General features: G+C 36.3%; 2 protein-coding genes across 3 annotated transcripts in view; one reads left to right on the plus strand and one right to left on the minus strand.

Moving 5' to 3' along the window:
* The window catches only part of METTL15 (methyltransferase like 15), a 218,427-nt gene extending 209,259 nt beyond the window's left edge, over window positions 1-9,168 (minus strand). For both annotated transcript variants that reach the window (XM_011977240.1, XM_011977239.1), the window contains exons 1-3: window positions 8,964-9,168; window positions 7,008-7,244; window positions 3,815-4,101 (exon numbers count right to left, since the gene is read on the minus strand). In XM_011977240.1, the coding sequence (XP_011832630.1) occupies window positions 3,815-4,084 (270 nt within the window). In that variant the 5' untranslated portion in view covers window positions 4,085-4,101; window positions 7,008-7,244; window positions 8,964-9,168. The remainder of the gene's footprint in view (window positions 1-3,814; window positions 4,102-7,007; window positions 7,245-8,963) is intronic.
* KIF18A (kinesin family member 18A) overlaps window positions 9,109-21,039 on the plus strand; it is a gene marked incomplete at its 3' end in the record, with an annotated part of 31,016 nt that continues 19,085 nt past the window's right edge. Inside the window, exons 1-2 of the mRNA XM_011977241.1 lie at window positions 9,109-9,352; window positions 19,393-19,763. Of these exons, the coding sequence (XP_011832631.1) occupies window positions 19,439-19,763 (325 nt within the window). The remainder of the gene's footprint in view (window positions 9,353-19,392; window positions 19,764-21,039) is intronic.

Raw genomic sequence — 21,039 nt, forward strand, 5'->3', positions numbered from 1 at the left:
ACAGAAAACCAAACACCGCATGTTCTCACTCATAGGTGGGAATTGAACAATGAGATCACTTGGACACAGGAAGGGGAACATCACACAGCGGGGCCTATTGTGGGGAGCGGGGAGGGAGGAGGGATAGCATTAGGAGATACACCTAACGTAAATGACGAGTTAATGCGTGCAGCACACCAACATAGCACATGTATACATATGTAACAAACCTGCACGTTGTGCACATGTACCCCAGAACTTAAAAAGTATAATAATAATTTAAATAAATAAATAAATAATAAAAATAAAACTCACATTTATGGATTTTAATTGTTATCCCTGCATTATGGATCTTTTTTAAAACACCAAGAGAATTTCATTTTGATGAAGTCACTCACATTCAACAAGAAGTTTTATCCAATTTAATACTTTAATTTACATTTTCATGTATATTTGGAGTACCACTACATGACAGCATTGAGCTAAATACTTTATACACATAAATTCATTTAAGAATACAGGGTTTAGCTGGATGCAGCAGCTCACACCTCTAGGACCAGCTACTCAGGAGGCTGAGACAGCAAGGATCACCTGAGCCCAGCAGTTTCAGACTACAGTGAGTTATGATCACACCAGCGTACTTCAGCTTCAACAACAGAGACAGACTCTCTCTAGAACAATTAAAATTTAAAAAAAATTTTTTTAAAGAATGCTGTATTTATTTTGTGTGTAAATTTGCCTGTGTATACTGCCTGAGGAGAAGGTAAACAATATTTTTACGAAGCAACCCACATCATATCCCTGATGGCTTTTGTATGAGCAACATCCAGCCATTGTAGTACACCGTATACATATAGCTTAAATTTAGTTCATGAAAACTGCCTGATCCAACATGAAAAAGTTTCAGGAAAAAGAAAAGCTGGGTGTGTGCACACATGCACATGTTTCCTAGACAAGAGCTTCGAACCTAGGCAGTCCAGTTCCAGAACCTTTGCTCTTAACCACTAAGCAATATGTTGGAAAAAGAAGAAAGATGAGATATAAAAATAACTGATTTACATAAAAACAGTACCTGCTAGAATAAGGGATCACATTTCTGAAGTCAGTACATTAAGAAATATAAGCATTAAATTATCTTTAAAAATGGAAAACAATCTACAAAACTTTTTTCTCTTGTGAATGAATATACATATCGGAAAGTTTCTAGCTTTTATGTTTTGAATATTATATCAACCAGTATTTCTTACATTGCTTTAAAGAGATCACATTTACCTTACAGTATTTCTGGCAGGATTAAATAAGGTCTTCGATTATGACTTTAAACAATAATCTTAGACCTTATTTAATTTAATCTAAATTAAATATCTAGATTATGATCTAAGGTCATAATCGAAGATCTTATTTAATCCTTTAATCCTCTCTTTCTATAAAGAGAGAGACATGTTAAAGAATTGGCTTAGAAGATTGTGGAGTACTGGTAAATCCAAAATCGGTAGGGTTGTGTGTGTGTGTGTGTGTGTGTGTGTGTGTGTATACATGCATATATATATACACGTGTATGTGTATGGGTATATATACACACACACACACACACACACACGATTTATCCTTGAACAACACAGGTTTGAACTGCAAAAGTCAACTTATTTGTGGATTTTCTTCAGCCTCTACCACCCTTGCAACAGCAAGACCAACCCCTTCTCCTCTTCCTCAGTCTACTTAACAAGACAAGGATGAAGACTATTATGATGAGTTACTTCCACTTAATAAATAGTAAATATATTTTATCTTCCTTATGATTCTCTTAATATTTTATTTTCTCTAGCTTACTTTATTATAAGAATACAGTATATAATATACATAACATATGAAATATGTGTTTATGGCAGGGTATATTGGTTCACACCTGTAATCTCAGCACTTTGGGAGGCCAAGGCGGGTGGATCACCTGAGGTCAGGAGTTTGAGACCAGCCTGACCAATATGGAGAAACCCCATCTCTACTAAAAATACAAAATTAGCCGGGCGTGGTGGTACATGCCTGTAATCCCGGCTACTAGGGAGGCTGAGGCAGGAGAATCAACTGAACCCGGAAAGCAGAGGTTGCAGTGAGGTGAGATTATGCCATTGCACCCCCGCCTGGGCAACAAGAGCGAAACTCCATCTCAAAAAAAAAAAAAGAAAAGAAAAGAAAAAGAAAAAAAGAAATATGTGTTTATGTTTCCAGTAAGGTTTCTGGTCAACAGCAGATTATGAGCAATTTTTTGGAGAGTCAAAAGTTACACATGGATTTTCAACTCTGTAGGGGTCAACACCCCAAATTCCCACATTGTTCAAGGTTCAACTGTCTGTTGGTTTTGTTTCTCTGGGGAACTCTAATACTTCAGGGTAGTTGAAAACCAAGGCTTAGAAAACAGGGAACAGGAATTCAGATTCATATCTTTGTGTCCAGCCATTCCTGAAAGGATTATGAAATAAAATTCTCAAGAAGCTCTGCTGGATTCAGTTTTCATACCCTAGCTATTCAGCCAGTGTAACGTTTTTTTTCTTTTAAGACTGTCATTTGACAAAACTAATCAATTCTGAGAAACAGTTTTTCACAGCCTCAAAAAGTTAAGCCTAGAGGAATTCCACTCCTAGATATATATAACCAAGAGAACTGAAAACATATGTCCATACCAAAACTTGTACAAGGCCGGCCATGGTGGCTCACGCCTGTAATCACAACACTTTGGGAGGCCAAGGCGGGAGGATCACCTGAGGTCAGGAGTTCATGACCAGCCTGGCCAACATGGTGAAACCCCATCTCTACTAAAAATACAAAAATTAGCCAGCCACGGTAGTGTGCACCTATAGTCTCAGCTACTTGGAAGGCTCAGGCAAGAGAATCGCTTGCACCCAGGAGGCAGAGGTTGCAGTGAACCAACATCATGCCACTGCACTCTAGCTTGAGTGACAGAGCAAGACTCCGTTTCAAAAAAAAAAGAAAATGTGTACACGAATGTTCATAGTAGCATTATTCACAACAGCCACAAAGCAGAAACAATATAAATGCTCATCATTTGGTTAATGGATAAACAAAATGTGGCAAATCAATACAATGCAATGATTCAGCAATAAAAAGGAACGAGGTACAGATACATGCAACACCATGGAAGAACCTTGAAAACATGCTGAGTAAAAAGAACACAGATAAAAAGTGCCACATATCTATGAATCCATTTAAATGAAATGTCTGGAATAAGCAAATTCATAGAGATAAAAAATAGCTTAGTGGTTGTCAGGGGCTAGGGGAAGGATGTCAATGGGGAGTGAATACTAATGGGTATGGAGTTTCCTACTGTGGTGATAAACACATTCCTCAATTAAACAGTGGTCATAAGCTTATGAATACAAATTCTCCTCAACTTACATGGGGGTTATGTCCTGACAAACCCTTCATTACTTGAAAACACCATGCGGTAAAAATGCATTTAAGTACTTAACCTACTGAACATCATAGCTTAGCCTAACCTATCTTAAACACGCTGAGAACACTTATATTACCCTACAGTTAGGCAAAATCAACTAACACAAAGCCTATTTTATAATAAAGTTATTGACTACCTCATGTAATTTATATGAATATTGTGCTGAAACTTTAAAAAAGCATGGTTGTATGGTACTCAAAAGTACAATTTCTACTGAACGTGTATGACTTCTGCACCAACCATCAAAAGTTGGGGTTCATCTGTATACTAAAGGGCACTGAACTGTATACCTTAAAATTATGAATATTACAATAAGCGAATTTTATCTCAACAAAAAATGTGTTAAGAAATAAAAATTCAACTCACCTGTCCTTTTTGTGGTGACAAACAATGCACAACTTCATCCACCATTACTGGAATATGTAATTTAGCCATAGTTTCAAAATCTCTATCTTGAGATCTGTGTAACTCCTGGGCTTGAGTTTGATCTGTTTGCTCCTGGGCTTCATATTCTCCATATTTTTCTGCTGTAGTATGTATTCTCTTTGGCCAGACACCTAAATTAGGTATGCCAGATGCCAACCAACATGAAAGACATTCTTTATACATTCTACAAAAATACGGATACCGAAGCATTCTGTAGGTAAACAAATCTAGAAAAAAAAATTAAAACATGATCGTTGGATTTTTTTAAAAGAATGTTCTAATACTTGGCGAAAATCAAGTTAATATGCAATATTTAGTACATCAAAAAAAACTTAAGACTCATGATCCGAACATCTTAAACAAGTAAAAGTAACAAACCCTTCTTACATATGCAAAGCAAGGAACCTAAGAGGACCCAGAGACATAATTTAAATATAATTTTTAATGTAGCCTAATACGTTCTAATATCATTAACATTTCAACCATTAGGGATATGAAAATTGATTGTTAGGTCAACATTTTTATGAAATATACTTTTTTGAATTTTAATTAAGGCTAAAAAGTAGATTCAATGAATTAAAACTGTCTATTTGAAAAGTAATCAGGATGACTGAACAGATTATAAGTATCATATTTTAGGTTCAGATGGTCTTCTATTTCACGCTCTTCTACTTGTTTTTCTCACAATGCTAAATTCTCATCTTCAGAGACTATCCCTGAGAAAAGACTATGCATGCACATCCAAAAAAAAAAAGATAATCAGTCTGTCAGTCTGATTCTCTGATGAGATCATCTCCCTGTACCCTGTATCAGTGGAGTGTACATCAGTTTAAACTGCAACTGTATAAACACTCAACTGAGCACACTTTGGTATTTCATGTCTACCTTTAATTATCTGTCCTCTGCACCCAAAAAATAAATAATTGATATATTCCTTGGATTTACCATATGTGCTCCATTTTCTTAAGCAATCCATAACTCTTTAAAATGCAGAAGAAAAAAAGGATTTGTATAAATATATTACTAACACACCTTTTGAAAAAACATCATGCATTTTATACCCAGTTGGTTTCAAGCAAAGTTTTTGATACTACCACAGTAAACACCATTTGATACTACCCAGTTAACACTATTCTTTCCTCACAGGTTATTAGTTATTTAAGAATATGACCCACACCTTTTATACACAAAATAAGATGCATATCAGTGCTTAATGACTGTTTTCTGAAGAAAATGAATGAATGGATTAATTCCAGACTCCACAGAATTAGTATTGTTATCAATCCTCACTTTGGGAAATTTCACCTGTATGACTGACCCCACCAAAACCCACATGTTCTCAAAATACTACAAGAAGCATAAATCCCATTTAAATATGTCTGTCTTTTCTTTTGCAATTAAAAAAAATTAAAAACGTTGAAAAGCTGATCACATGTAATAAAACACAAAGAAATACAAATATGATATAACATCAATAAGATGTTACCTTGAGAATATGTTAACTTTACCAAAGCTATAATGTGCAGAATTGTGTGGCAAATGTGACACCGAAAAAATGTGGGGGGAAAAAAAATGAGTGATCTAAGTAGATTTTTGGTTGCTTGGCAGCAACAAAATAGCCAAATTATTAATTATGCCTAAGGTTTCCGGAAAGCTTACAAAAGTAAGCTCAACTAGCCTCTGACTTACTGTTTCTAACAGTTTACAAAATAATAGCTAACATTTATTTAGCACTTACTATTATAACCACATTACGTGCACTACCTCATTCAATCCTTTCACAACTCTTGAAATATTATTATTCCCATTTTATAGATAGGGAAAACAGAGAAGTAATTTGCCAAAGGCTACATAGCTAGAGAGCCATAAAGCTAAAATTGTAACACAGTCTATCCCCAGAGCCTGAACTCAATTTCCATGCTATAAACATAGCCCACTGGAACTATTTAATCCACTTATGTAATTTAATAGTACTTCAATTAAATTGACTATATATTTGTAATATCTCATAAATTAGATTCATTTTATTAAGGAACCGACATCCTATGGCTTGGCTCTGCTCCACTTAAAAATAACAGTATGCTGCAGGGTTCCCAGTAACGAACGTACAATGTATAGGCCTAAAAAGTGAAATCTGGAACAACCATATCCTATATGTCTAGATTTTGATAACTAAAAGAAGTGTCATCAATTCTAACATAAGAGTAAGAACCATACCGGAAAAAGCAGAGTAGCGGGGGAAAAAAAACAAACAAACAAACAAAAAACGCTATCACTTGCATTTAATTCTTTTTCTACTGCATTCAGCTTCTATGTGTTTATTCAGCTATGGTCAAGGCACAAAGCCTGAATATTTTATTATGAACTAATTACCTGCCAACTTGGGTCAACCTGGAGAAAGGGTGACAAATAGTTCATTTTCCTCTTGTTTCCTGCAATACCTCCCTAAAAAATGGAAGGTGGGGGAGTGGTATGTTCTAAAGAAAATTATATTCTTCTCTTTTGTAGCCCAGTTTCCTACCAGACAACTTAGAGCTCTCCTGCAGTCTGCTAGGAGCCAGCCACCCTAAATGATTGAAGATTAAGTTCCCTCTGGTCATAAGGAGGGAAGCAGGGAGTCAGGAAAGCTGCCTGTATGATCTCCTAGTTAAGTAATTTAACTTTTCTCTACAAGCAAAGTTCACTTTTGGCTGTTAAGAGCACAAAATTGGCCAGATTACTCTTTTAATTGTGAAAACACACAGGTGAGTGATGCCCATGAAGGATACTCCCTCAAGGGCTCTAACAATTATAATCATTGCAGTCAATTTTCTCCTGCAAGGAAAGCCTGTTTGAAAACGTAATTTTTAAGGACAAAAACGCGACGTGGCGGCTGGCACACAATCACTGAGAAAGTGAAAGAGGTTCTAAGGGAAGAGAAAAATACACGCTTCTGCCTGAGAATTACACTGTGACGACGAAAAACTATTCGGAAACTTCCAAACCCAGGTTGAAGGCGTGCTGAAGAGAGGGAAAGGGGACAGGGGCGTATATATCCTTTGCTCCGGGCGAATCCAGCGACCCCTGTGGAGTACCCCCAAAGGTTTGGTGGTTTCCAAAAAGAGTTCCCGGGACTTGGTCACCTTCTCCTCACCTGAGGCAGGAAGACTTCTCAGCTGGCCTCTAACTTGGGCCAGTGACTACCACTACGGTACTGAAGAACCTGAATGTGCCGCACGTCTAGGTCCTGCCCCTGGGGGAAACTTGCAAGGACGGACAGATTGGGTCCACGTCCGCCCCAGCAACTCAGGACCGTCTGCCTTTGGTTCCGCTGCTTCCAGCCTCAGCTGCCAAAGGGTCCTGTTGGCGCTGGGGTTTCCAAACGACTTTCCTGGGGGAAATAAATAAGACCTCACTATTGCCATGTTTCAATTCACTTTTACTTTTTCCATTTTTATTTTTTGGTCTGAAACAACTTTAAATCTAACTTTTAATTTATCCTTATCTCTACTCTTCGGTTTACAATGAAAATATATTAAACTTGTGTTCTGATAACACAGCAGTTATACTACAATTTTTAACTAAGAGTGGGAATTTCTGTCTCATTAGCTCTGTATGTTTAGAAATTACAAGAAGCAAGGTGGCATAGTAGTGGGATTGATTGTAATGTCAAAATCTGTCTGCTCTAACCAAATGTACAATTCCTTTAAAATACGGACCTCATCATCTGAACACTGCTAAATGGCAAGTGTAACACTAAATTTGAAATCTAAAGTACTTGGATTAGGTGTGAAAACATATGTGGCACTGATAAACCTTATACAATGTGGATGTCAAAAAATACAAAATTTAAAACACTTCTATTCTTCACCAATGATCCATGCAATTTTACAAGCAACTGGTAAAATATGCATATTTTCAGACTGGATTAAGATAGTCTCTTAATGTCACTTAATCTAGACAGTATCTCAGAGACAAATGACTCAATTCTGAATTGCCTTGCCTGTATAGTTCAAGACAAAATTTTGCGTTAGGGATTTTCTGAAAACTTCAGTTTTCTCTCAGAAAAATTAAAATAACAGTACCTACATCTCATAGGCTGTTTTGAGAATTAAATGAGAGACCATATGTAAAGGGACAAATAAAATACCTGGGAAGTCAAAACGTAAAGTACTACACAGTGAGTTCTTACTGGAAATAAAGACATCTCGATTTTATTACCAAGCCCAGCAGCACACAAATAACCATTTCATTAGCTAAGATACACATAATACAGCCAAAAATAAGTAGTAGCTTTATTGATCCTGTCTAGTGATCAGAAAGAATAATATAACATGCATCATATACAATACACAATCCTCTCGATTTTCCTCAACAGGAAATAAATGTCCATAATACAGAGGTTTCCATACATTGTTGCATTTATAATGCTCTGCATGGATAAGAGTCATCCTATTTATAAAGTGATATTGTATCAACAGAATATAAGCTCCAAGATGGAAGAAAGTTTGATTCTATTGTATACTATTGTGTGTCTAAAATCTAAATAATTGCTAAATGAATAGATACAATAACAGTAATATATAGAACCATGAAATTCAGATACTGTTATTAAAAATAACCTGCCAAAGTTATTTTAGCAAACATATTTCCCATTTGTTCCAGGTATTTTCTCTCTTTTTAAAGTATATATTCTTAAATAATATCCGTAACCTGGGACTTAAAAAAAATCACTTCACCTAATAACAAACCAAGCCAAAATCTTTAAATAAATTTATTGTTATGCCATCATTAGACTGAGAATGTAAAAAGCAACCAAACAGAAAATAGTTTCACAGTCAGTACTAATGGGAGTAGGCCTGGAAGTCCTGAGAAATGAAGCCTGAGGCCTCAACCCAAAAGATCTCCAATTAATTCAGGTGAAGAGACCCCACATTTTGGCCCATATGAATGTGTCTGGAAGGAACAGGTCCCTACAACTTCCTGGAGGCCTCACTACTCAGAGAAAAGAAAATAAACACCCAGAACCCATTAATCCACACCCAAACTCCACCTCTCCCCCTAGCAGAGGGAATAGGCCAACCCCTGCCCGCACCAGTCTCACTCACACCCTCAACTCTGGGACCGGGCCCTGCACCCGCCGGTCCAGAGAAGGCCTGGTGATCTCAAGTAACTGCCTCCCACAGGCAGCTCCGGTCTAGCCCCGCCCACTTTGGCCACCGCCTCCGGAAACGGCCTCGAGCGTTGCCACGGTGACGAAAAAGCGAAGAGCTTCCCCCGCGCCGCCAGGCTGAGCTTCTTGGCGCCAAGCTGCCGCGAGCCGTGACAGCGTCCGACGTGATGACATCACGCGGGCGGCAGCCAATGAAACGAGGCGCTGAGGAAGGTGGCTTGGGTTTGAATATTGTGGTTGAGTCTGAAGCGCCGGGAGGCGGACATTAAAGTGAAGTGGTTGCGGTATGCTGGCCTGGGCCTGAAGTGAGTGAGCGGCACATGAAGGTAAAACTGGACTCTGGGACACTGCTTTTGGTGACCTGTATTATTGGGAACGGAGGATCCTGCCGCTTCAGGTCTAGAAGACTATGTGGGCTTCTTGACAAACACAGAAGCGTTGAGGGGTGGGTGGGGGATCAGGGTCCCTGGGGAGAAAGTGAAAGGAAAAAGGGATTCAGAACCTGCTAAAAGCACAGCACTGCTTGACCGTAATCCTCCACTGCTCAGCTGGAAGGGCAGGGATCTCCTTCCTTAAGTTCTGAGAGGAAGGTCTTAACTTTTAAAGGGCATCTTGGCCCCTTTCCCAGACTTTGGCAGAGAACTTTAACTGTCCAGCACGTTGCAGTGTCAGCTTTTTTCCGGACTCCAAAATCGGGCTGTTTCCTTTCAGATGCGCATATAAGCGTACCCCTGGGTTACCTGTCAAACGAGGAGTTTTTGTTCATCACTGCATAAAAGTTTTGTCTGACGAGCTTTAACTGTTAGTCTTGCACTGGTCAATCGGGAACCCCTCCCGAGCCCCAGTTGTAGGTAGTATCAAGATAAAACTCGCTCTGCCTAACGGGATTGCCGAGGATCAGATGAGGTACGGAAGAGATAGTGTTTGGCAAATGTTCTGTAAATGAAATTAAACTGTAAACACAGAATCCGTCCTATAGTCTGTTCTTGGTTTCCGCGGGACTTTTTTTTTTTTTTTTTTTAGGAGCTCATTAGTCTCTCAGTTACAGAGAAGCCAAGACTGACTACTGTTTATTATATGAGAAGAGAGTATTTGACCAGAACGGACTGATTGTGTGGTATAATATATAGTTTAGATTATGGAATAATTAGGTAGAAATTTAGGCACGCTACAGATTTTAATTGTTAGTGTCATTCCACCACATCTAACCTCCTATTTCGTTTTTGGAAGGTTTTTATAAACTTTGGTGCTAGAGACTGTGATATCCAATGACTAGATAGTGCTTCTTATTAAGTTCGTATTATTTTGTAAGAACTATTTCAATAAATAAAGATTATCTACAAAGCACAATCACAAAGAAAAAAATTTTTAAAGATTATCTGCCTTTAATGGTAGTAATTAATCTCTCTTCTATTATTTACTCATTTATTTGAGACGAAGTCTCTCTCTGTGACCCAGGCTGGAGTGCAATGGCGTGATCGCCGCTCACTGCAACCTCCACCTCCCGGGTTCAAGCAATTCTCGTGCCTCAGCCTCCCGAGTGGCTGGGATTACAGGCATTTGCCACCACACTTGGCTAATTTTTGTATCTTTGGTAGAGACGGGGATTCACTATGTTGGCCAGGCTGATCTCGGACTCCTGACTTCAAGCCATCTGCCCGCCTCGGCCTCCCTAAGTGCAGGAATTACAGGTGTGAGGCAGGGCACCCAGCCCTTCCTCTTCTGTTGTTGAAAAGTATTTACAAATACATAATATTTTTATATTAAAAGTGCATCTTGTCACATCATAGAAATACTCCAATTAAGGGACACAATAAAAATGACTTTTTTATTTTATTTTTTTTTTTTTTTTACTGACAACTGTGAAAACTAAGACGAAAAAAAAATAGCTCAGCTGTCAGTGCCGGCCTTGCCTCCAGTTGAACTTTTTATTCTTCCCTGATGGTTGTAAGTTAGTGGTAGTAGTGCCCCCAAGACTGATATTCCAAAGATAGCTTTAAGATGGATGAAGACTGTAGATGATAATGTTGAGTATCGTTTTCAGTCCTATACAGTGTTTGTTGAATCTGAATCTAATTCAGGTTTGAGTTTGTATTTAATATATCGTAACTGTCACTCTACTTCTGTATCACTGTTTGGAAGCATTCTCTTCTGGTTCCAGTAGAACCTAGTTGTTAAGAACATGGACTTTGGATTTGTACCTGGTGAGGAGTTTGTGTTTTATTCTTATGGTGAGAAGTCATTGGAGACTTTAGAACAGGTGAATGCCATATGATGCATCCATCACATGATCTGAATGCTTTTGATGAAAGTATCAGTGAATACAATCAATGAATTAAATTTATTATAATACTTTCATAAAATTAGGGGTGAATCTTTGACCTAATTGACTTATATTTGACATTTGGTTCCCCACTTGTTATGTCATCTTGGAAAAGTTACTTATCCTAAGGCTAAGTCTTTGTTTTTGTAAAATGGAAATGATACAACCTTACGTGATTATTACAAGGATTGAATGCAATGACAAATGTCAAGTGTTTAGTTTAATGCCTGACACAGAGTGTATGTACTCAAATGATAAGCATTGTTGTTCATTATTAATAATTATCACCGTATCAACCTAATCTAAGCATTGTTATATAAAAGCATACTTATTGAGAATGGCCACTGTGTGATACCTGACAAGTACAGAGAAATCATAATCAGTTTTATTTTAACATTCAAGAGCTCCTATGTCAGGCCCTGAGGTTTCTATCAAAAGTAAGCGAAGATAAGAGAGTAGTACCAGAAGCTGAGTTTTGGGGGAAATAGGGAGATTTTGGTCAAAGAGTACACTTTAAGTTATAAGATAAATAAGTTCATGGCATTTAATGTATAGTATGAATGGTGATAGATGTATTAATTTAATTGAGGTAATCATTACATAATGTGTAAGCATATGAGATCATCACATTGTACTGTACATCTTGATTATATACAATCTTTGCCAATTAAATGTTTTAAAATTTCTAAAAAAAATAAGCAATATATATTTTTAACTTCCATAAGAAAATTTCTGAGTGTTATATATTTACATGAGGGAGAGTAGTGATTAAGTACTTGGCCTTTAGATTCAGTCAGTCTGAGTTCAAATCCCATGTCATGTGCTTCCTTAGTTGTGTGACTTTAGCCAGTTAATTTCTCTGTACTACACTTTCTCCCTTAATAAAATAGGAATGACAGTACAGTGTTTATGTCATAGGGTTGTTATGAGGATTTAATAAGAGTATGTCAATTGTTTAGTACATTTCTATTTGTGGGATATGAGCTCAATAGAAAATATAACTTATTGTTACTAAATGAAATGTTGTGATTAAGGTAAATTTTAATAGTGGTTTTGTTGTTGTTGTTTGTCTGTTTTGAGTATGAAATGGAAAATAAAACTGTCTCTCACTCAGACCTTCATATTTCCCCTCCACGGGGAAAGGGGTATTACCAATTTCTTGTGTACCTTTCTGGGAATGACCATGCATATACATATATATCTTTTAAAAATACAAATGGTAACATGCTATAAGTCTATTAAATCTGTATTGGTTTATTCATTCATTTATTCAACAAGTATATATTGGATCCTAAATATTTGACAAGCAGTGTCCTAGGTGCTAGTGTACAGATGAACTCTGTGCTCTCAAGTGCTTACATTCTAGAGGGGAAACAAGCAATAAATATGTAACCCGATAATATATACTTTCCAATTACTGCTAAATTCGAGGAAGAAAAATAAACCTGGTAAGGGATTGGAGAGGCAAAGGCAGAGTGACACTTTTGGATAGATTCTTTAGGGAAAGCCTCTATAAAGTGGCATTTGAACAGAGACCTGAAAAATGAAGTGAGAGATTACAATTTGCAAATATCTGGAGGTAATGCCTACCAGTAAGCAAAAATGCAAAAGCCAGGAGGCCAAAACAAGACTGAAGTGTTTTAGGAATCCTAAGAAAGTCATTGCAGCTGAAGCAGAATAATGAAGTGGAGAGACAACAGTAGAAGTCATTGTCAGAGACGTAGACAGGGCCATATGTGGAATTTATAGGCCATGGTAAGGAGTTTGTGTTTTATTCTTATTGTGAGAAGTCACTGGATAGTTTAGAGCAGGTAAATGACATGCAATACATATCATGATCTGAAAGCTTTTGAAGAAAGTATCAGTGCATACAATCAATGAATTAAATAAAATTTATTATTGTACTTGCATATAATTAGGGGTAAATCTTTAATCTGAGATGAGCACTAGCTACATATAAGTTAAAAATTGACCTGTTTAACTTGGCTTATTACCATGCAAGTATTCAGAATAAATAGATTTTAATACCTCATTAAACATTACAGAGGCATGAGCTGTTCTACGTAAATGAATCTTCCAGAAAATTGAATATTAGCTTTGCTAAGTAATAAAGTATTTTAACCACACTCAATGATGAAAATAAAACATGATCTTCCAATTTCTTTAATTTTCTAAACAAGAAATTGGGAACATTATTTCTTTCCTATTTTTTTCTTTTTGCTGCCTCAGGATTCTCATTGTGATTGCCTGTTGTTGTCAACTACTGTACTCTAATATGTTGTTTCTCTTGGAGATATACGTTTTCTGTTTCCCTCTACTCTAAATGAGTAAATTGCTTTTTGGGGTCTGTGAGCACTTTTTATAGTTTATTAATTCATTAATTGGTATATTTGAAAATTTACTATATACTAGACTCTCTACGAGAGAATAGGGATATAAAGTAAAAGTCTATTAACTGTCACGTCTTATCATTCTCTTGTACCCTTTTCTAATCATGCATAATAATCATAAAATTTTGGAGCTAGAAAAAGACCTTCCATATCATATAATCTAACACTTTTGTTTTATACATTGGCAAGTGAATCCCCTTCCTTAGCCCCTTCATTCTTCTTTTTTGATACGCTACTCTCTCTAGACTAGACAAATATTCTTCTTCAGGTTTAGTATCTATTATATAAAATGTTTGGTACCAGAAGATTTTTTGAATTTTGGAATTTTTTTTTTTTTATATTTTTGCATTGTGCTTACTGGTTGAGGATCTCTAATCTGAAAATCCAAAATACTCTAGTGAGCATTTCCTTTGAGTGTCATGTTGGTACTCACAAAGTTTTAGATTTTGGATTTTCAGATTTGGAATGCTCAACCTGATTATAATGAACGATGATGTTGGAAGTATTTGTCTTTCATGTTTTAGTTCCACCAATGAAATCCTACCAGTTTGCTCTTTTGTTTCTGTTCAACAAATACCACTTAGGAGTAGATGTGGCAAAATTGATCAGAGGCTATAGTACTATCTTCTGAACAGCTGTCTGAAAAGAATTTGTGAATCCACATATTCTTGCGCAGATAACAATATTTAGGCTTTTCTTTTGCTGCTTCATATTAAACATGGTTAAAGAATTTACTTTCTGTGTGCCTTATTCAGAATCAACTAAATGCTCATTTCTTTTAGCCATCCTAGAAAACAAAGAAGGCACCACATAATAATATAGGAACGATCTCATTAATTCCTGTAGATGTAAGTATATTTGAACATAGATTAATTTTTACATTTGATGATTCTGTTGACCTTAGGCATTTTTATTAAGAAAATTCTATCCACTTATTTGTTTTTAAAAGGTAGGGAAATACATGATACTTTAAAAATTAACATCAATGTCTTTGTTAAAACATGCAACTAGTTGTGAAACAAACATATTTGACATTATACTTAAACTCTGTTGACTAAAAGAGTCAAACTCTGTAAAATATTTGAAAAGATTTATTCTGAGCCAAATATGAGTGACCATGGCCCATGACACAGTCCTCAGGAGGTCCTAAGAGCATGTGTGCAAGGTGGTCGGGGTACAGCATGGTTTTATATATTTTAGAGAAGCATGAGACGTCAATCAAATACATTTAAGAAATACATTGGTTTGGGTCAGAAAGGCGGGACAACTCAAAGCAGGGGCTTCCAGGCTATAGGTAAATTTAAACATTTTCTGGTTGACAATTGGTTGAGTTTGTCTAAAGACCTGGGATTGATAGAAAGGAATATTCAGGTTAAAGATAATTGTGGAGACCCAAGTTTTATTTTGCAGATGAAGCTCTCAGCAAACTTCAGAGAGCAAGTTGTAAAATGTTTCTCCTCAGAGCTAAAAGGGTGCCTGGCTTTTAGTTGATTATCTACTGGATCTGCAAAGAAAAGAGGAAAACAAAGAAGGAAGGGGATTCTCTATGGAATGTGGATTTTTCCCACAAGAGACTGTGAGGGCAATTTCAAGGCATGGCAAGTAAATACATTTTGGGGGTTAAATATTTTTTCCTTGTCTCGAAATGTTATGCCAGAGTCAGATTGAAAAGCAACTCACAATATACAGGGTCAAATAAAATGCATCTGATGAAAATCCATTATTTATAGGGCGTGACTCTCCAGACCCCTTAGGTAGGAGTTTGGGCAAAATAAAAAATCACAGCTTAGTCCTCACTCCTTTAGGTAATTGTCCAATATTTCTCCCTGGAATGTTACTTAAATAATCCCCTCATTATAGTCTTATAAAGCACTGTTAACCTTTTCCCTATAATAGCACTTGTCACAGTTATACCTTTACATGTTTGTGTCAGTATTTATTTTATTAATAGCTGTTTCCCTCACTACACTGTAAATAATAATAGCAAACACTTGTAGTTCATACTCTGTACAAAGTATTGTTCTAAGTGTGTAATCTTTACAACTTTATAGGGTAGGTACTGTTGTTAGTCTTACTTTACAGATGGAGAAGCTGAGCCACAAGGAGGTTAAGTAACTTATCCACTATCACAGTCAGTACATCATAGAGCTGGGATTTTAACCTAGGCTGCCTGTCTCCAACATGTAATAGTTGTCATGAATTAATTAACTAATTAATTAGGGAGGGATATCCTCCAGCCTCGAGATGCTAAGGTTTATTTTGAAATAATCACTTAATATTTTATGTTTACTTTGTTAACACTTTTATTTATGTATATTTAATCTATCATTTAAAAATAGTATATCTATTAAAGTTAAAATATTGTTGAATATTTCTAAAAGCTTTTAGAAATGTGTGTAGGAGATAGTTTCTGGTATCACAGGAATATGGGACACTGCTGGCCTTTAGTAGACAGGGGAGATAAATGCTAAACATCCTCTAACATAGCAGTTCTAAATGCCCTATAACAGGGCAGTTCTAAACAAGGAAGAATTGGCCTACCCAAAGTGATAGTCATAAGCCCATTGAGAAAAACTCAAAGATGAACCCAGTCTCTTTGGCAAGAAGAAGCAGGAGGGGGGCAGATAGGAGAATTGATATTTACTGAATACCTTAATACTTATCTCTTTTAGCCTTTGCAACAAACGTTGAAGTATTATCATCTCTTTTATACAAATAGAAACCTGAGACTTATGGGGTTAAGTAATTTGTCCAAGGTCATAAAAGTGAGGTGTAGGTGCTTTGTGAGACTTGGCTCAACAAAAGCTCAGGGATGAAGAACAAGTAGTAATTCACCTGGGACCTGACTGTTAGAATCCAAATGACCATTCCTTCCTTTTCAGTATTCTATTTTTGGCTAAAGACAGAGTCCGAAAAAGGCAAAGATATGTCTAGCATCTGCTGCTTTTAGATTCCTTTGAATTCTGTCCCTATTTGAATTCTGTCCAAAAGTATATGGTTAAGTGGTTTTGTGACATATTTCAGCTTTAATATTGCTATTTCTCCCATTTAAAAAACTACAAACAAAACATCTTTTGACACACACACCCCGTTCACTCACACCATTTTTCTCCTCCCTTTGGAACAGTCCTTTCCATATCCTTTGTCTGTGAATCTTCTTTCAGGATTTTTCCCCACCACTGCCCCAAAATTGCTTTTCTCAATGGCCTCTGTGTTACTAAATCCCATGGTTTATTCTCAGTAAGTACTTGATCTATTAGCAGTATTTAACACAATAGATCGCTGTTTTCCTCCTTGATTTAGGATTTCTCAAAAGTTTTTAAAGCTTAATACTGCATTAAGACTGAAGACAGCCTTTATTTTCTTATTTTCTTGACTTCCACCTGCCCTGACATTTCTACCTGGATGTCTGTCAAAACTCTGAGACTTAAGCTATCCAAACCTGAACCCCCGATCTGATCCTGCCTCCCACCACCCCCTGTCCTGCCAAAAAAAAGCCCTGCTTCTTATTTCCATCTCAGTTGGTGACTACTTTATCCTTCTAATACTCAGGCCAAAAACCTTGGAGTTATTCTTCAATCCTGTCTTTCTCTTTCACTCTACATCTACCTATCAGTAAATTCTGTCACCTTTACCCTCAGAATACACCCACAATCTGACCACTTACCACCTCTGCTGCCACTACCCTATTCTGAGCTGACAGAGTTGTCTCTTTTCTACATTACTTCAATAGGCTAGTCTATTATATTATCTACATAGCAGTGAGAGTGATAGATTTTGTCACTCCTGTGCTCAAAACGACTTCCAGTGGTTCTTTGTCTTACCCAGAGTACAAGCCAAAGTTCTGTTAATCGCCTCCATTTCTCATCTCATGTCTTACTACACTCGCCTTTGCTCACTCCGTTCTTGCCAACATATAAAGTGCACCCTGGGTCTTTCTCTCTATGGGGAAACGCTTCCTACAATATCTGTATGACTAACTCCCTCACCTCCTTCAAGTCCTTACTCAAATGTTGTTTTGGGTGAATTTATTATTTTTGTCTCTTTTGTTTTAATTTATAAATGACAAAAATGTGTAAGTTTGTAGGATGCACTGTAATGTTTTGATACATGTGTACATATTGGAATGAGCATATCAGGCTAATTAACATATCCATCACCTCACATACCATTTTTTTGTTGTCAGAACATTTAAAATGTACTCTTAGCAATTAACCATGGTCACCTTACTGTGATGACCAAAAGTATTCCTCTTGTATAACTGAAACTTTGTACCCTTTGACCAATATTTCCCCTTCTAACACCCACTCCACCCTCCTCAGTCACTGATAACCATTACTCTACTTCTCTGAATTCATATTTTTAGATTCTGCATATAAGTGAGATCATGTGACATTTGTCTTTTTTTGCCTGGCTTATTTTACTTAGCATAATGCCCTCTAGATTCATTCATGTTGTCACAAATGACAGAATTTTATTCTTTTTTAAGGCTGAATAGTATTCCATTGAGTGCATACACCACATTTTTTCAATCTATTCATCTGTCGATAGGCACTTAGATTGTTTATATATCTTAGTTATTGAGAATAATGTTGTAGTGAACATGGCAGGGCAAATATCTCTTTAACATACTGATTTTAATGCTTTTGGATATATACTCAGAAGTGGGATTGCAGGATCGTCCTAAGTCTCTCACCTCCTTTTGGTCCTTAAACAGATCTTGTTGTTTTGGGGTGTTTTGTTTTGTTTTGGGTTTTTTTGTGTGTAGTTTTTTGTTTGTTTGTTTGTTTGTTTTGGTTTTTGGGTCTTCAGATTCTAGATTATTTTCTGGATAGTTGAGACTTCCAAATTGTTGATCTTTGTTACTTTGTTTACTTTTCTTCTTTGCATGTGAAGCAGTCGTAAAATTAGACCGTAATTTTTAAACCTGCTGTCATTGATTCCTTAAACTTGCACACAGTTAGAAAGCGGAGACTAGGATCTATATTCAGAGACTAGGTCTCTGAATACACCAAGGAGTCTATGCCATCTTTTTCACCTTCAGACCAGAACTAGCTAGTTGAATGCATCTTTGGAACTATTATTAACCCTATGGGCCTCTGAGATACAGGTAGAGACCAGCCTGGATATATCACTTTCCACTGCCAAGGGGCTTGCAGCCAAGATCACTTTTACTAAAAATAGTTCACAAGCTAAGGCTCTCCAATCATACCTTGATATGGTTCTGAGAGATCCCTTTCTATTCATTCCAATGACCTAAGCTAAAATGGTGCTGGAGGGCTTGTGAAAATCAAATCTGTGTTTTAGGATAGCATATCTGTGATTATATATGGTTCAGCTGTAGTATTTGAGTTTAAGTCAAATATCTTACTAATATTTCAGGTAAAGAGATTTTTATCATAGTTTTGTATATGTATGTGCCATTTAATTGTTTGTTTTAGGGTAGTCAAGTGCATATGTGTGTATGTTTGCATATATGTGTATGTGTGTTATGTGTGTTTATGTGTGTGTATATATATATTTTTTTCCCCCAGTGTTTACCAAGTGAGTGAAACAGAATTATTAACATCTTTTTTGAATGAATACTACATGCCAGTTGCTTTGCATGAAAGTAAAACTGGTATTAAAACTTTATTTTCTTTTTTAATTTCAGAGAAGTATTCAAGCATTTATACAGATAGGAATCAAGATAATCAACAATGTCTGTCACTGAGGAAGACCTATGCCACCATATGAAAGTAGTAGTTCGTGTACGTCCAGAAAACACTAAAGAAAAGGCAGCTGGATTTCATAAAGTGGTTCATGTTGTGGATAAACATATCCTAGTTTTTGATCCCAAACAAGAAGAAGTCAGTTTTTTCCATGGAAAGAAAACTACAAATCAAAATGTTATAAAGAGACAAAATAAAGATCTTAAATTTGTATTTGATGCTGTTTTTGATGAAACGTCAACTCAGTCAGAAGTTTTTGAACACACTACTAAGCCAATTCTTCGTAGTTTTTTGAATGGATATAATTGCACAGGTATTTGTTCCAATTTGGGATTTAATTTCTCTATCTGATTTCACTTGTACATTAGGAGAGACATCTACTTGAACCTTCTAAATATAATCAAATTTAAGGTGCTTGTATACAAAAAATTCTTAAGAAATTCAATAGACTTGAACTGTAAATATAGACTTTCTTTGAAATTTTAGTTATCATATATAACTTATATATCATTTGTGAACCTTTCTCTTGCAGGGCCTTACTGTGGCCCCTATAGGCATCTGTCCTTTCAGTTGCCCATGTTATTAAACCACATGCTTATTGCAATTAACATCAGTTTTCTGATAATTTGTATTTATAACTTTTCCTACAGCTTACCTGTGTAATTATCTATTCCCGGAGAGTAGTCAGACATTTCTGAACATTTGACAGTTTCTTTGCAGCAGTTTTTCTTCATGGCACACTGAAATAAAAATGTTTTAAGTTGGTAAAGGATAAGAGGAGACTAAAGATCAAAAAACAACCTATGGAGTACTACACTCCTTATCTGAGTGATGAAAAAATCTGTACACTAAACCCTGCAGCATGCAATTTACCCATGTAACAAACCTGCATTGTACCCCCGAACTTAAAATAAAAATTGGAAAGGAGGTAAAAGTGTTAAGATCCCATGTTAATTATCTCATACCCTTTAGCCCATCGTTAGCGCAAGAAGCATCTTTAATGCTTTTTTCCACCTTTCAAGAAAGCCACGTTGATTTCCTTAAAAAAAAGAGAGAGAGAGAGAGATACCCAAGATGCAAAATGGCCAGTTACTCAATGCTAACCAGGCACTAAACACCATTATTAATATCTGATTTTTGTAATTACTAGTGACATTTTCCCCAAGACAGCTCACAACTATAACATGTTTCACTGTCTTTTCCCGATTCCTTTCAGTTTTATCATGGAAGACATACCCTCTTGGTCAAGTAAGGATGGAATGTGGTTTATTGATTGGTACTGCTGTGATTCCCATTTTTAAGAAGATATTCTTTTCCTCATTCATGAAACTTCATATGTCTCTAGAGATTTTGAAAATTTCGTAACTCAAGAAAAAAAGTAGACTCTCTATCAAACTACTATTGAATTTTTGGTTTCTTTTTGGCTTTCTTTATATTCTTACCCTGCCTTTAAGACAGCTTAAGAATATGCTGTCTTAAAGCTTCCTTATATACTAACTTACATAAAATAGAACAAAGTAAAACGTACACCATGTTAATTCCTACTGAAAAGTATTTTTATGGTTTGTTAACATTTGGTTTAGCAGACA

This window comes from Mandrillus leucophaeus, unplaced genomic scaffold (genome assembly GCF_000951045.1).
Source record: "Mandrillus leucophaeus isolate KB7577 unplaced genomic scaffold, Mleu.le_1.0 Scaffold1753, whole genome shotgun sequence".
Taxonomy (NCBI): domain Eukaryota; kingdom Metazoa; phylum Chordata; class Mammalia; order Primates; family Cercopithecidae; genus Mandrillus; species Mandrillus leucophaeus.